A 17,707-nucleotide genomic window follows, 5' to 3' on the forward strand; every position below is an offset into this window, starting at 1 on the left:
GCCCCAAAAACGAAAAATTTCAGCCCGGGCTGAGTTTTCAGCCCGTTTAGGGAGGCTGAGAGTCCAGCCCGCTATCCCCCACAAATACTTGTAAAATTGCTCTTTCGATTACATGAACGAGTTTTCAGCCCGGGGGGAGTTTTTCAGCCCGGGCTGGCAAACCGGGCTAGGATTTTCAGCCTGGGTTAGCAGGTTTAAATCGCCATGTAATCGCGTAAATATCTCAGCCCGGGCTGGAAAACAATACAACTCGAGTCCAGCCCGGGCTGAATAGAACTCAGCCCGGGCTGGATTTAAGGCATATAATCGGTAAGCTGCTGCCCGGGCTGAATTCCATCATGTAATCGGCCCCTTTGGGGCCGGGTAGGTTTCGGTTTTAATGCAGGTTCGCCCAGTGGAGAGTAGCTGAGATTACGCAACGTTATTTGACAAGGAGGGCGCATCACAAAACAAGATGCATTTCAGTCAGAATATAGCCTAACAACCTCTGTTACCGGGGGGAGGGGGGTTCTTCAGGGTAAAAGTAATAGGGATGCTCGTCGGGAAATTCGAAAAATACCCCTAAAAATACCTGCACGACCAAACATTGTAACCCTAGAAAATACCTCAGAAGCCCTATTTTTTTCTCGGATGCCGCCTAAAAAACACCTGAGGCCCGATTTTGATCCCAAAAAATACGAATATTTACAGAGCCCCCCCCTCCCCCCCGGGGGCCTCTGTACCTTCTGCCTATGATGGGGCTTTGACTAATGAACAGATAAACATTGGTCCGTTTGGCATCGACTGTCAAGTCTAAACACAGAATACAAAACAATCGCAACGGGGGAACAGCCATCTGTGAGGGGCGGCAAATGGCCTTGGCAAGCATGCGCGCACGGCCGCATCTTTTGCGAGCACGATCACTTTTACTGCGTTTTTCATCGGCGAGCAGCGAAATAAAAAAAACATTTCGTCAAGCAAATAAAAACACTTAATGCAATCAATAACACAAACATAATTGAATTCTACTAGAGGATCTTAGGTATTGAGGTGAAGGCGGGTAGGAGTTTTTTTGTTATCATTTCATCATACTTCTGTCTTCTAAAACAGACAATTAGGGGGAGGGAGAGGGACCCTATTCGCGCGCTCCCAGCACTCCCCATGTAGGATGTCGAATAAATCGTGGGTATTACGCCTTGGAGCAGAGCCATGACAGCGCTAATCACAAACAGCAAGGGGAGCCGCCACAACAGCGACAACGATCATCACAATCTCGAGGCCGGATTAAACTTAGACTGAGTATTCAAATACCCGGGGAAAGGTGAGGGCGTATTGAGGTAAGATATTTGATCAAAACAGAGTGTTGCAAAAAATTAAGTAAGATTTTGTATTATTATCGTGTAAATAACAAACCGTGCTCTATATTTAGGGAGATGAAAAATATCACTTGGCTATTATCAGCATTAGTAATTTTGAATAGAGCCCTGAAATTCGTGTTGGCGCTTGTAAGCCGTCTCACTATTCGGATCGGGCTCTGTCAGCAGGTTAAGATAACCAGGAGAATAAAATTGTGGGACTTGCATTCAATTTCCCTTGCATTCTCTTTTTGAAATCCTTGCACAGTTGGCCCTATAAATGAACATCGTTTTTGAAGTACAGGAGAAGAGATATCATTAGACGACCTTAAATGGTTTAGGGAGAGATGTCTTTGAAAATTATTGTTATTGAGTAGGTATCGGGTTCACCTAAAAGACTGCAGCTGCATAATGAATGAAACTAATCTTGCAAGTGGGAAAACATACGAATAAAGGATCGAGTTTACCAAAAAAACTTAAAATGGAAAAAAAAGAAAAGGAAAGGTCACATAAAATGGATAATATCCTGTACATTGCAGAGGTAATTATAAAAATCAAATTCAAGAGAAATAATGGGGTTTTAGACGCACGGTAATATGAATAAGAATTTTAAATGTTCCACTCGATGCTGTCTTATGTTTCTAGCTTTGTTTCAGAGCTTAGTTCTCATATGATAACTATTTAAGGTACTTAATTTCAATTTTTGCTACGATTCCAGTATCATTGGTCTATAATTTAGACCATTCGATTAATAACCATTGGATTAATAATGGCTATATAGACTTCGAAATTTGCCTATGTATACCAGTGGGAATTAGCATTCTAAATTTATGCCGTTAAAAAGCTAATACAGTTCTGAAAGCCTATTAAATTTTTATGAAAACTCTTCTAGCTATTTTGTCCAGCAGGTTTTCAATCATTTCTTTGTTTGTAGACGATGCATATATGAATAATGCGTGAAACTTCCGAATGTAGCTCGTCTCATAAAATTGTTTCACTTTTCTCTGTTATAGGTCCATTCACGAGGAATACTTCCCACAGAGCAAGAAACAATAAATGCAAGAAGAGTCATTTCAGAATAAGAATCATTAACAACATACCACATAGTACAGTCCCCAAGAGTGCGAGAAACATCGATGGTTGAAATAACAAGAAGTTATTCAAAACATGAGTCGCTCCCGTAAAAACTACCAGCGAAGTGATAGCTCACTAGAGGAAGAAGAATTGATCAGAAGTTTTGAGTCGATTACTAAGGTCTTTAGCGAGGCATGGAACACAAAGAAGCCGCCGATGGCAAGTAAGGATAATAGCCTGAGCAGATCTGAGGATGCAGATAGCCTGGATGAGGAAGTAAGGAGGATTATGTCACCCGAGAAGAAGCCTGAGAAAACAGGCGAGACACAAGATAAGGGGAATAAAAAGGGTAAGGATGACAAAGGTGATGGTGGCAGAGATAGCAAAGACGAGGGGAGCAATGAGAAGAATGTGAAAAACGGAGTGAGAGAGAACCCTGACAGAGATGATAAAGAGGAAACAGGTGTTGATGATGAGAGGTCTTTGGATGGTGAGCAGAAAGAGAAAGGGATGGGCAGTATAGTGAGCAGTACGCTTGATGATATGGGTAGCAGTGTGGCGAAGGATAGCGATGAAGAAAAGAGAAAATCAGATGATGATGAAAATAAAGAGGGAGGCGTGCGATCAAAGCGTGTTGACCAAGATCAGGAGAAAGCCAAAGAGGAAGGTAAAGCGGAAAAGGAAGCTGAAAGGAATGACAGCAGTGAAGATGAGAATAAGGACTCGGACGCTAAGGCAGCACAAACAAAAGAAGTAGAAGAAGAGGAAGTAAGAAGTAACCGGGGTAATTTAGACGAGCAATCCACAGAAGCAAACGGTAATAATACAGACACGCATAGTGATGATTCAGAGAAAGACAGTGACGATGATGAGAAATCAGCAGACACCAAAAATGACGAGATATCTGACTCTGATAAATCTGATACTGAGAAAGACGCGGACTCAGATTCCGAGAATGATGGAAGCGGTACCTCAGAGTCTGAATATCTGTCTAGCGAGGAGAGTGACGAAGACGTAAACGAGGAATTTGATTTGGAAAAATACATCCGCAAACTGGAACGAGGAACTTCGTCATCAGAAGACGACGCATCATCGGTCACCTCAGAGAAGCTGATAAATAGAGCTGTTCTGAGGGCGACGAAAAACTTCCGACGCGCCAATGTCGATACAGTCAAACAGAATTCCGACAGCGAATCCTCAGACTCCGAGCCCGAAGTTGAGCCAAAGCCGAAAAAAGAGAAACCCCCGAAGAAGGAACAGTCGGGTAGCGAACAATCCTCGGGATCGTCAAGCGAGGAGACAGATAGCTTTCTCGACTTTACCGACGATGAATCGATCTCCTCCGACGACACATCAGTTGTCAGCGATGAGTTTAATGAAGATGAACGGGTGAACGGGTCCCAGAGCGAGCACACAGTATCACCTTTTGATATTATATGCATGCACTACATGGGAGGGGCAAGGAAGGAAGAAAAACCTGTCAAGATCGAGCTCCAAGATTACGAGTTGGGCCATGTCCATCAATTGGACACATCGCTAGGGGCATCCCGAGTCATGGACCTCAGGTGGCCTTTCACCAACTACTACGTCAAAGAAATCGATGATCTGTCGAGTTTCGACAAGGACGCCGATGAGCCAACGAACACGGACGAGCTGAACCCTAACGTGTTGCCTTGCTATAAGTCATTCGAGTCGTCAGCACTGGTCCCTAGTCGACGTAGGAGCGTGATGTCTGGACGGGTGTGGTGGGTAGAGTGGTGGGCTAATACCAGCAGAACTGACACGCCCAATGAAACCAATACATGAGAGAACACACTGAAGGCAGGGGCTCATAAGTAGGGGCAATCAACTTCCCAACATTCTGGTACTATATAAGTGTCACGGCGCTTCCTAGGATCAGGCTATTTTTAGACGCGCGGATTAGCCAATCAGATTCGACTTTTGTGTTGACGTTTTGGCTGAGCTCAACTGCACGCGCAGTCTCAGACAAAAAAAACTTCGGTACTTTCGTTGCTCTCTTCTTTAATATGAATCCAACCCTACCTATGACTTTGAATTCTAGCTTGCAATTCTTTTGTTAAACAAACAAAACCGACGGATGATGGATAAAAAAAATATTCTTCCTAACTGCAATTTGCGCGTGCAGCCTCGAGTCACTCGCGCGCGCGACCAACGTCAGCGTAGCTGATTGGCCCGTTCGTGCGCGCGCGTCTAAAAAATAGCCTGATCCTAGGAAACGCTGTGACATTTATATAATACAGATGATTGCCCCTACTTATGAGCCCCTGCTGGAGGAAAGGCTGCTAGCCGAACATTTCAGCTAATACAGCGCTTTTAAGTATAGCATTATTATTCTTACGTGCCTAATCTTTTTGCAATGTTTTTTCTATGTCGCTCATTCCTTCTTATATTGTTATAACCGAGGAGTAAGGGATCTTGTAAAGTTGTAAAGTGACCCCCAGCCCCCCAAACCATTTTCTATTGGAATGACCATCCATATATAGACAGAACACGACACTATATAATATGATATTCGCAGCTTTTATTCTTATATGTTGGCACAATATATACAAAAAAAAAACATGGATCATCATTTGTTTTCAATTTTCGGCAATTGTTTTAATTTTTCCGAAGTTTTCTCGGATTTTTTTTTTAATTTAAATGATCCCTAAGCAACTCATAGAAGCTCAGTGGAAGGGTTTAGATACAATCATCTATAAAACGTAGCACACATCTTTACAATGTAGTATGTTTAAAGAAAGTAAAAAAGCTTTTTCTTATTCAGAGCAATAAAATCACGAGCATGAAGTATAGAGAAAATTATTATGACCAAAACATATAAAATCTACGGAATGTTGTTAGCCCGGGGAAATTCGAAAAATACCCCTAAAAAACACCTGCACGACCAAAAATTGTAAATACCTCAGAAGCCCTAAAAAGACAATTTCTAAGAAAAACCCTATTTTTCCTCGGATGCCCCCTAAAAATACCTGAGGCCCGATTTTTACCACTAACAAACACACGTCGAGCATCCTTATCAGGTCGACATGGATAGAACCCCCCCTCCCTCCCCTCGGGTTGGTGAGCTCCTTATTGCTAAAAAATAAAATTCTGCGATTCCTTCAATTCGGTCGAGAAGAATTCACTCGGTGGGTATGACCCCCTATCCAGACGCCGGCGCAGTTTCTGAACTGGAACGCTTTCAAACAAAGAGAGGTAAAAGAGGGATAAAAAAATATTCCCTTCTTTATACCAAAATAAAGAATAGCGTTTTGTTTGTGTGTCCGTTGAAAGGTTGGTATGTACCGGCGGTACTAGCACCTCGTAGGTGCATATTAGTCCCGAAAATCCCGCTGTATTAACAAGAGCGCCCACTCCCGTGTACGCATATGCCGTGTACGCATATGCTAGTTTCCTGTAGTCACGTCTCTATCGCAATCTCCACACTGTCCCGTCGCATGTCTAATCGGCCACAGACCCCCACAGGTGAGAAAGAGCTCCGTTTTTCACTATAAAAGCGGCTTTTCTAAACCAGGTTTATGCTGGAGTCGGCTGACTTCGAGCCTGTTTGCTGCGCCGTATTGCTTAATAAAAGTATTGATCTGTGTCGCTAAGATAGCGAGAACATGTAGCTTCACTTAGGCCAGATTTTGCTGTATCTTTGTTATTGTTTAGCCCTTATGGTTGCTTGAAGGCATAACGTTATGCGCTCTCAAAAATATGGTATTGTTTGACAGCGTATCCGCATTATATTGACCCCCTAAGGCCAGTGTATTAGACACGTTCTGCGTCCTGTTATATAAATCATGCCAGAATTAAACTAAGAGCAAAAAATAAAGAATTACAAAAATAAATATTTGCCATACGTAAGTATTTCACCTTCCCGTCAAATCCAGAGAACGTTTTCACGTAATTAAAAATAGGAAGTCATTATTTATATAAACAGGAACATTGAATTTCATGCTTGAGTAAACAAGCTGCCATGTACAACGTCACGAGACGAGGACACCGTAAGATCACGCAAAAAGAAAACTTTTGATGCAAAAAGCTGAGGTTATAAAATCGATGAGTATTTTTAGCGAGGTTTGCCTTTCCCGTTTGTGGCGGTTTTTAGCTCACACTCATCTGAACTTGCTTCCGGATTCTTACAGACGTGAACGGCGTGATGGGTTATGACGTCACGTAGCCGCCCTTAGCTCGCTTTTATTATCAGTAGACGATTTCCTTTTGATTTGGTAAGACTTACTAATACAAACTCCGAGCGTCTGTACTCTCGAATCTTGCCGTGGGACCTTCAGATAAACTCAAATTTCATACAACTGCTCAAGGGACTTGAAGAAGAAGACAAAACGGCAGTATTTTTAACAACCGAGGCGGTAATATGGGTACGGCAAAGGACTGCTTATTCGCGCTGAGCGTGACTCTATTGTTCATGCCAATAGCTAGCACGTGTGGGCTCGACTCTCCCTGTCAAACGGACACATCCATCTGTAGAAATGGCAAATGTTCCGGGGGGAACCCCAATAGATTCCCGACCAGTACGACTACCTTAGCGGCTGTGACTGGCGTCTGTTCGATGCTTATGCTTTGTTTTGGGATCTTGTTGTGTTACGCTTGCCACCGGCAGTGTAGAGAGTGTCGTGGAACGGACATTCCTCCAAGTACGGACGATCCGATTTCTGCTATCACCAGAGACATAGTAGCCGTTGATATTCCTGAGGATTTCTTTAGGCACTCTAGGATTCCAAGCAGTGAGAATTACTCTGGTCCTCCGCCTTATTTGTGTCTTTTTAACCCTGTATTTGACGATAGCGGAGAAAACAAGCCGACAGTCTCTCAATTAACAATGACTCGAGAAAGTGAGGGATTGGAACACGCTAGGACTGCGGAGGGAGACAAAGACGAGCCTCCGCCGAGATACTACGAGCTATTTCCAACTCATGAACCTATAGGAATTGAAATGGTCGCCATCAATAGCTGATATTTATTGTAATTTACACAAATTCAATATTCGGAAAATGGGATGACACCATGGATTTGTACATGTTTCTAGCTCTTGTACGTTCAAAGTTGTAAGGCAGTAAATCTAGTCTACTCTATATTAGCAGGCGTTTGACATACACAGAGGAGGCAAGCAGACAACGCTTATGTCAGCCGACGCTAAACACAACCTACTAAACGAGGTGTGACTTAGAAGCGACCAAGAAAAAACGTCTACAAGGACTTGATGCAAGGTCACTTGGCTCGACTATTCAAGACATCCATACGCGGAAAAAGAACAAAGATTAAATAGAGCCATTTATTAATAAAACGAATAGGATCGTCAAAGGCGACGTTCTTGTTGGTATTGGTGTAAGAAGAGTGGCAATGACATTGGATTGTATGACGTTTGAAAGTGTTTGAATAAGAAAGTTAGGAGGAAACAGATTGGCACGTATACGATACGCAAAGGTTAATTACCGCTGAGAAGAAGAAAAGCATTGTTATACGTAATTGTTTTGAAGTATTGTCTTAATGCACAGGAAAACGTAGTAACAAACTCAGACCGTAATCGTACGCGGAAATAAATGTAGATCAGGAGATAATTAAGAGGGCTAAGTATCTGTGAATGTATTCGAATATCTACTATATTATTATAGCGATTATTATCTCGAAACATAGCTACGAAATACTTAACCCCCGCACAAGATAACTAAAACGTTATTTATGTTTCAAGTATTTTAATACTTAAAGGTAGCACTAAGGGACCGTGACGGAAATTCGTGGAATTCTGAGACGCTGCTGTGGAGTGAGATAAATGAATGACAGGAAATAGAAGGGATTTGTTCCGCAGTAGTATAGAAGAAAGTAAGAGAAAGCATTTTAGATAACAATACATAATTATATGACTTATTTATTATTTAACATAAGAAGTTGATATTGTTAACAATGTAGAATTGATAAAACAGGTAAATATAGAACTCTAAAAACAATTTTTTTTAAAAAAAAGTTGAAAATGTATTTATTACTTATTTCTTTATTTGTAATATGACAAAAGAAACACAAAAATAAATAAAAAGAGCACATGCCGTGATGCATCATGGGATTGATTTACAAGCCATACGGGCACTTCTCCCAGCGTGATCTAGTGTCCTTTCCTCTAATCACAAATGTAATCACCGCAAACAATTTCCTAGCTGGATTTATGAATAAATCTCTGGATGGGTGGACCGCGTTTGTATCGCGGGGAAAAAATAGACAGAGTTTAAAAGGCCTGGACAAACTATGTTTTTACATATTGAATAAATCAAAGCGACACCCTTGATGTGTACAAGAGAGCTCTCGTGATGTGTGTAAATAGCGGGTTAGCCTAAGTTCTAACGTCGTATTATTCATGAGCCGTATTCAATGCAAATGCATGCAAATGAGGATGAAACAATCGATTCGATTCATTTACATGCATTTGCATTAAATACGGCTCATGGATAAAACGACGTTTGAACTTAGCCTAACAGATCTAATAATAGGTGTGTTATCGCCGCGGTCGACATTACGTCACCAGTGATATAAATCTCGGGAAACATGACACATGCTGAGCACATTTGATGATTAGCCAGTACGACTATGATCACTTTCAAATTCTTAAAGTAGTATTTATTTCAGACAACTTTATTAATATTTGAGTCTAAAACAATTGGCTCGATTTCCAGCAGTCTCCCTTGACCTGGTGACTGTGGCGTGTAAGAAGAACGCCCGCTACCACCCTACCTATATCTATGCATTCATTTATTTTCTTTGTGCAGTCAGGTATCATATGGAAAAAGCATAGTATTTGAAAAAAGAAATGGACCACTTTTTGACCGCCAAGAGGAAGGGGGGGGGGGGTGGTGGTGCGCACCCCCTGTGTACGCGCCTGAGAGCCCCCCACATAAGGGCTTACCTCAGACCCGGAAAATGGAATAAAAACGAAACCGACTCTGCCGTAAAAAGTGTTATCACTGCTACGGTAAAACGCTATAAAAAATCGAAACTTCAATTTCTGCTATTGCTGAAAGAATTTACAGTGGCACCGGCAGGGCACGTTTTACTATCATGCCTCATTAGTTATTCAGTTTAGGCTGCATTGTGGCCCGTCGCCCTGTATGCATCATACGACTGTTGGGATACCCAATCTGCGTAGTTGTGGCCATAAATTCGTAGTCATCGCGATTTCATTCTATATTTTTTCTGAAGGGTGCCTAATGGCATCACACTTAAAGAGCGCTCTTTTTGGCGCCAAAATCCTGCAACACAGGGGGACCACTCTATGGTATCGTCACGATCAAGGCAGGTTGTGTTTCGTATTAGAGACCATTATCTTGCACTTGTATCGGTGACGCGGAATGGCCGTGATCCATGTGTTTTACACATCCAACGCGCATTACGATTCCTTTAATGTTCGGCGCCACGGTGGGCCAGCGCAGATATCACAACAGATCATGAACAGATTAACAGCTTTGTGCCTAGGTGTGGGATAACAGTGCGCGGGAGATCGCTTCCACACTAGTCCAATTACTATCATCACTTGGCGCAGATAGCCAGTGATCCGCACGCAAAGAGGTCTGCGCTTAGACATTCGTGCTACGCAAATGACTAACGTTTTCCGCTGGTAGCCCTCCGCACAGCATTTCCACCTCGTTTATCAAATAATCCCGTGGATATACGGACTTTAAGCCGTTCCCTGAAGAGTGTTTCGCACCGTTGGCTTCGTGACAGTTTATATATATTTCTTGCGACATGAATGAGCTATTTTCACTGATACAATTCTCCAAAGTTTTTACATCATGCGGGTTGGATATAACTCCCAACTCCGGGTCGCCTTGCGCGCTTTTCTTCGCATCTAAGGGTGTACCTTCGTCGCCTCCCTTAGGATTAAACCCATTTCCCGGGTCATTTTCAAGCTCCCCACTATTATGCGCCAAGCTCTCCTCACTTATCCTAGGACAGGTTCTCGCCGGTGCGAATAACAAGTTTCCATTCCTCTCGGCATTAGCCGCTATGTCATACGATGTCATTGTACAGAACGCGAGATCGCTCTTGATCGGGGGTGATTTCTCTGCTTGCCTGCTTGGCTCATACTCTGGCAGCTCTCTCGGCCAAAGCCTACATATGACATATCCCACTAGACAAAACAGCAACACCACCAACAGAACCACAAGACCCAGAACTATGAACTGCGCCACGTCTCTGGACGAGTTATCATCCATTGCCACTGGACTTGGGTTTGTTACCCCTTGCGAATAAGCCAGGGTCACCAGGAAGACTCTAACACGACGATGTACTTGAGCTAGTATAAGCCTGCTAAGTGATTCCACCAGGCAATATTTACGGTCGGGATCAGAGCCAATGCCAGCGGCAGAAGTGCTGCTTGAGCCACGATAATCACGTTGACAGTTTAACACGGACGTGTTCCACTAGGGATTAGCTAGCAGAGAGATTAGTGCAGAAAATAGCCAAGACAATAAAAAGCCCCTTGACGCACCTAAAGTCCCGTGACGAAGCCTTAACGACACAATATAATATTCATATTAAAGCGACACCAAACATGGAGTAGGTTGAAAGATCCTTCTTAGGTTGAAGGCCTTGAAAAATACTTCAAGATAATCTTTACAGAAAACGTCTTTTTTCCGCCGCTAGAGATAGCGTGAGTCAGTACATAACCCCATACCACGCTAACTTATGAAGCCCTTGAGAAAAACACTTTGTTTATGCTACACTATTCTCAAGGGATGATCCTATCGTCTGGAAATTCGGGTTAGACCATTTGAAGTTAGGGTTGACTATTGTGGTGAGGTAGAGAGGTTCAGGTGGTTCCTACCCGCACACCCTTGCAAGGTGAGTCGCTCTAACAGGAAACACTCGCGGTTCTATGCAGCGGGGCGGACTGCGGTCTTATTAAAACCCTTTGAAGGCAAAGGCGAGGTCAAGTGTCGATAAATGACTCTTGTGAGTAGGAAATGAGCAGTTAAAGATAGTATTTAAGGAAAACACATTAAGAGATTCATATTCGGCCCAATTAACTTGCAGAATAAAAGCGCGTCAACAAAAGTGACGCTATGTGAGCAAAAAATAAACAGAAATAGCCTCTCTGTTAAAACGCGAGAGAAAAAAGATAAGAGCGACGTGGAATGCTACCGCTGCGTACTGAAATTACAGACATATGAAGTGTGCCGTTACATGAGAAATTGCCGGCGCAACTCGAAAATGCTACCATTGCGTACTGGGCTTTCAGAAATAGAAAATATCGAACATGGAAGAATTTCATTATAAAAATGCCACAATAACAAATGTAAATTAATTTGTAGAAATATTGCAAAGCATTTTAGTTTTCTCGGGATTTTTAATGGAAAGTGAAAAGACCACTCTGTTAACCGTTCTTATAGTTTCCCAGTCTGGTGATATGACTTTATTATCGCCCAATGGAATCAAGGCAAGGAGCGACGTAACATTTGCAGATGTTTGGCATTAACTGAGACTATAATCTGTAATCCAATCCAACTGTAATCCAATCTTGAATACACACTATCAGCTCACTAAACATCGGTATGATTCAGCAACCCACTGTAGTATTATGCTATAGTTTAGTTATGTATGGTTACCCTGTGTACATCCGGGACTTGAGAGAAAGCCCGCCATCTTAGAATAAAAACGTTGCTGTTGATGTTCAACTGTGTGCTGGAGGTAATACATCTTAATATAACACTTACCTAGTGAATTGGCATGGTATCACTCTTCTTTTTTATTGCCACCCTCTCGACGGTCCAAGAGTGGTCACCTATTTGAGGTTTTTCTCTTTAACGGATTGGTCGCCTTAAGAGGTTTCACTCTAGCAGATGGTCTCTTAACAGAGGTCCCAAAGATATGGATCGACCAGCGTCAGGTATTCACAAGAAAAGCTAGCCGAGTCTCTGGCATTTCGTTCGTGATACCTGTGGTAAGGGAATTGAAAGAAAACAACCCCACCACAGGAAACCCAATAAGAACCCTGTGATGTGTCTGTGATTCAGTCCCTATATTCGGGACCTAAGGGGTCTTCCAGTTAAAGTTACGGTGTTGCGCGTTTTACCGTAAAACGCGCAACACCGTACCTTTAACTGGAAGACCCCTTAGGTCCCGCCGGTAGGCTACCGGCGCACAAATATTTGTCGTATTACTGTACCCACTTCTATAAACTGGTCGCTATTTTTTTTACAAGAATCAAATGCATATTTCGGTGTTGCCATGGGAAGGTATATAATCACTGTTTAATGGCAAAACCTGATGCTAATAATCATATTAACATCAATCAAAGCAGTAATCAAGACATTTTTTAATGAATTTATTGTAGCAGATGTGCATATCTTTGTAGAAGAAAGTTCCATGATATGACGGGCCAGTGTAGAGCCAGGATTTATATCAAAGCGTGAACTAGTCTTACTAGGGAGAGCTAAAAGAAAAAGACGGTAGCGCCTGCTGAAATCATGGTGTGCGCCGTCATAGACTTTCCGCCTTGGTAAATCTTAACATATCAATATTTGGGTGACCTTCAAACCCGCTCGGTCAATCTCTGGGAGGCCTGGGTCTAAGGGCTTTTCAAGATTAGTGAGATAAAAATTTGACCAAGCTGTCAGGTTTTTTTGGACAAATTCTTGCACGAGTCTCAAATTGACAGGAATCAGCATTTTTCACCATATTTTCTGGAGATCAGGGAGCGGGAAAACTTTAGCTCTTCAAAATATGGGCATCAATGACCATATAAGGCAATGCAAACGAAGGACACTATCCTTTGGGTAATATGTTTGATATGGGTCCCTACAGCCGAAGATGAGGCGTAATCGTGAACCAGGATCCGCATGAGCTTGTTTTTTTTTTTTTTTCATGGTTTTTCATCTGATGGGGTATGCTTTGGAACCAATAGGTGTATCTTTCAGTATTTGCGACTCTACGACAAGGTTCTAGCCCCCCCCCACACACACACACACACAAACACACCCTGACAAATTTATCACGACGGTAATGTGTGTGTCAATAGACAAACCGTCAAAACGTTTCGGTTGATAGCACTTTTCATAGCCCAGGATTTCAAATGTTGCGGTTAGGCGGGGATCTATCCGAGCATAGTTCACTCGAGTTCTCACAGGCAAACGTGGACAAAAAGTGCAAAATTACAGGTGGAACTTCGTGAGCCACTAGTCTTTCGAAAGCAAAAGGGGCACAGTTAGAAAATGTAATACGTGATGGCACTTCCAGCCTTAAATCATTTAATGCAATAAAACAATGCAAAGCATAATGACTAATGGACACCGGTTTATCACAACGGCAGATTAATTGCAATATTGTTAATCCATGGAATTTGAAGTATGTATTCTTCGTTACAACGTTTTCTTAGAGCAGGCTAAGTTATTTGAAACAACTGGAACCCTATAGTCCTTTAATGGAATTTATCAATTGAACAAGTATCGGTATATTAGTAAATTGCGCCCCGCCACATTAACTCTCAACGAGTTAGTTCTTCGGGCTCACTTCACGTTTTTAAACACTCGACTGTAACTTGGGTCGTCACTGGTTCGCTGCACCCTTACTAGTTCGCTCCCTTCCATAAATAATGAAGTAATAGCAGGCGACTCGGATGGTTGTTACAAGATCGCTGCATTTCTTTTCTTCCATGGAGGTCAAGCCAGGTCAACCTGGCTTAAGGACCCAGTATTTATGAACACTTTATGTTTCTTCTCTGCCACATGTACGGCCCTCTGCTAATACGGACACTAAAATAATCGTAGATGTAGACTTGTTATCTTTTTAAGGTTATCCGTATTACTAAGGTTGCACAATATGTATTTCTGTGCGAGCAGTTTAAAAGTGCATAGAAGTTTGGGCCTTCTCTATAGCAAAGTCACTAAATCGTTTACTCCGGCTGTGTCCCGTACTGAGGTCACTCGCCCCTTCATTAAAGTTACTATCCACCTCTGCACTCTCTGTTCGATACGCGGGGTTAAGGACTCCGTGATCTTTCAGCGAGTTGCGATTGGCGAATGGAATCGTCCTCCCAGTCATAAGGTCCTCTGAGCCTCGCCGCTTCTCGCGAAGAATGACGTCCGAGTTTCTCTCCCTATCCTCTTCAGCCCTGTTCTGCTTGTATCGAGTGAAGCAGAGGAAGGCGAGAAGTAGGATGAAACAGAAGACGAGCACGGCCGCTACAGTGGCGATCATTATAATAAGATTTTCTTCCATCGTATACCAAAGCACTAGTATTTACTGCTCAGGATTCTAGCGACTCTGAGGGGAATAAGCGGTTGAACAAAGATGAACTTGTTGCAGCCCAATGGAAGGTTTTTCTAAATGTAGTGATGACTCCTTAAAGTGAACGAATGTGGTGGTAAAAAGACCAGAAGAATTCGACACAAGATTCTCTAACCCACAGGCCAGTTACTAGTAGCACAAGAAAACGAAATAGGTAAATTAACTAAAGTGTAAGAAGCACTTTTATCTCGTCATCGCGACCGCTAGGGCCGCTAAGACAGGCAACAGGGATGACTCAATGTTTGCGACATAGCTTAGAGTTCATCCCAAACCTGCGGCTAAGGCTTCGAGCACGTAAATCTAACACTTAAGGCGAAGTAAAATACACAGTAAACCAAAGCTTACCCAAAGTTAGGTAATAGTCAAAATGGCCAATCTGTACTACTTTGTACGGTCTTTCTTTCCCTCGATGCTTGTCGACAGACTGGAATGGCCTTTTTTCGCCCGGAGAGCTTGCACTTTTTAATGATAGACAGAGCTCGAATTATTGATCTAGCATGTTCCGTGTAAATGCTCGGAGACTTGCTCTATTGTCAGGACAGGATAGGATAGACATGCACAGCACGAAATATGGGGCACTCGATCGCGACGAGGGCGTGGTCGCACGTCAAGCGTGTGCAGTCATTGTGTTCCGATAATTATCATCGATCAGTAAAACAACTACAAAGAGCAACGAGAACAATAAGCATACTGTCGATTGCTTTGGTGCATAAACATTCAACTTTATTTTAACTTACCTATACCTATAAAAACGTTTTTTTTTAACTGAAATAAAATGCCGCAAACAATTTTGTTTGTGATAAACCGCCTTTCAATATCAATTATCAATCCTTTCAATTTTTAGCTTTACAATCTCATTCTGTTTTTCCTCTTAAAATGTCAACTACTTCTATTTCTCCCCTTTCTAAAGCAATCTAGACTAGCATATTTCGTTGTAATCAAATAGGGACTTGACTTCAATTAATTTCGCGGATACTTTTACACCTTTTGCTCTTCATTAACGAGAAATACGCATTCATTTTAGCCAAAAATTACAAACATTTACGCCGATGTACTGTCACTTAAGTGAAAGTAAAATCATTCGAACTAAAAGGAAATACATTAACGAACTTTACATAATTGAGTGCACACAATTGCATTTTCTTAACATTCATTTACACTATTCGACAACCAGGAATGAAAAATCCATTTTCATTTGCGCGTTGGTACATAACAATAGCACAAATAAAATATCAATAATACGAGAACTCGCAATCAATACAGTGAAAGAAATATTCATTAATATTTTTATTACAGCAAGTGCAAACAATAGTATTTTGTGAAAGTCATTTGCATGCTTCTTATAAACGTTAGCGCCTCCGTACAAACAATAAGCCCTTTATGACAAGCAATATCCTAAAATAATTATTCAATTACTTCTCGTTTTTTTGTGCCCTTATAATGCACATACAGTCAAAATAAATGATACTAGCGCTAAAAATTAATATTCGATCATTTCGCCGTTTTAACCCGGGCCCAAATACAGAAACAAAAATTTTGCCGCCCTACAGTCCGTTTCTTAACCCTGGAAGCGCTTCAACGAAACATCAACACCATCACACTGCCAAAATGTGCCGAATGGTATAGGTTCATGCAAACCTATCTACCACGCTGCCTCAACGGCGAAATGATCGAAGGGGGATTTTTGAGAACTAGTATAATTTATTTTAATAGATTTTTATTCCTGGTTGTCGAATAGTGTAAATGAATGTGAAGAAAATGCAATTGTGTGCACTCAATTATGTAAAATTCGTTAATGTATTTCCTTTTAGTTCGAATGATTTTACTTTCGCTCAAATGACAGTACATCGGCGTAAATCTTTGTAATTTTGGCTAAAATGAATGCGTATTTCTCGGTAATGAAAAGCAAAAGGTGTACAGACTGCCTCGAATGGGACATCATTGACAAATCTCTTTAGGCACGTAGCAAGGATTTGTCGGGGGAGGAGTACTGCTTGTGAATAGCCAACATAATGAGCTGGACAAACATTAGCCAACGCTGAAAGGACTACCGTGGTATTTGCCTAAAAAAGTAGATATTTGCTCTAAACCTTTGAGATCAACCTGTACTAAAACTTTTTCTATTCAAGCATTGCTGCTAGCGCGTGAGTTTTTTTTTTTGTAGTTGATGTTATGCATGCGCAATGTGCGTCAAACTTCCCTGCTAGCATGCTAGCAGAGGCCTCTTTTCTCTGTATTTCGCAGGGCTGGAGTTAGCGAGGAAAAGATACCTCTGCCATGGGTCGAAACTGTTTCTGTTGCGCATGCGTGAGCGTTAATAAGCGACCGACGTGCCAAAACCCGTACCATCGCGCGAAAGCTTGCAATATGCTAATATGTTTGCATGGGTTTAGTCGGAAATCATGAATCAAACTCCGGTTAGTTCTCCTCTTCGAAAAAAGAAAACAACTGTTCAATTTCAATCACCTAAAACGTCACTAAAAAGATTGAACAACAAACGCAGCAAAGACGAGTTTTGTCTAGTTTGTGGGATTAATTTCAAGACATCTGGGCAGGCGAGTTTCTTCAATTAAATGTAAATATCGCATAGTTGGATTCGAAGAAAATGTCATAGAAATATGATATTTCTACAGAGGACGCCGTTTCGAATGCGGGCTTATTATCCGGCAGCGGATATACGTTTCATGCATGCGCTAGTCATTGTGGGCTCAAATAGTGGCCAGTAATTAATGGACGGAGCATGCGCTCTGGATCTCGTCCGCGATCGTGGACGGCGGTTTGATCAAACGAACTTGCGACCCATGGCAGAGGTATCTTTTCCTCGCGAACTCCAGTCCAGCGAAATACAGAGAAAAGAGGCCTCTGCTAGCAGGGAAGCGTCAAACAAATAGTTACAACGATGCGCACGGAGTAACACAATCTTTGTCACGCTATCTCGTATCTGTAACGCCATTCTCTACCAATAGTGTCACGCTATCTTCAAAAAAGAGATTGCACAATTA

General features: G+C 42.0%; 1 protein-coding gene and 2 long non-coding RNA genes across 4 annotated transcripts; 2 read left to right on the plus strand and 1 right to left on the minus strand.

Annotated features, from left to right (window-relative positions):
• Positions 1-1,156: 1,156 nt before the first annotated feature.
• On the plus strand, positions 1,157-4,353 carry LOC5519867 (clumping factor A). 2 transcript variants are annotated; one of them, XM_032364755.2, is made up of 2 exons: positions 1,157-1,316; positions 2,348-4,353. In XM_032364755.2, the coding sequence occupies exon 2, from the start codon at positions 2,502-2,504 to the stop codon at positions 4,212-4,214; it is 1,713 nt and encodes a 570-aa protein (XP_032220646.1). In that variant the 5' UTR covers positions 1,157-1,316; positions 2,348-2,501; the 3' UTR covers positions 4,215-4,353. The 2 variants fall into 2 exon arrangements, with proteins under 2 accessions (XP_032220646.1, XP_032220647.1); XM_032364756.2 differs by having other exon boundaries at positions 1,157-1,300.
• Positions 4,354-4,570: 217 nt separating this feature from the next.
• On the plus strand, positions 4,571-8,408 carry LOC125567948. The gene is made up of 2 exons (XR_007311922.1): positions 4,571-5,894; positions 6,560-8,408. It is a non-coding gene; the product is annotated as an uncharacterized LOC125567948 (long non-coding RNA).
• Positions 8,409-13,636: 5,228 nt separating this feature from the next.
• On the minus strand, positions 13,637-17,002 carry LOC116603507. Its single transcript, XR_007311923.1, has 2 exons — positions 15,051-17,002; positions 13,637-14,681 (listed from the first exon to the last, which is right to left on the minus strand). It is a non-coding gene; the product is annotated as an uncharacterized LOC116603507 (long non-coding RNA).
• Between the last annotated feature and the right edge of the window lie 705 nt (positions 17,003-17,707).

Source organism: Nematostella vectensis, chromosome 6, assembly GCF_932526225.1.
Source record: "Nematostella vectensis chromosome 6, jaNemVect1.1, whole genome shotgun sequence".
In the NCBI taxonomy this organism is placed as follows: domain Eukaryota; kingdom Metazoa; phylum Cnidaria; class Anthozoa; order Actiniaria; family Edwardsiidae; genus Nematostella; species Nematostella vectensis.

Bases quoted from the DNA above. Each gene is read 5' to 3' on its own strand.
- LOC5519867 (XM_032364755.2), top strand. From the start codon at position 2,502: ATGAGTCGCTCCCGTAAAAACTACCAGCGAAGTGATAGCTCACTAGAG.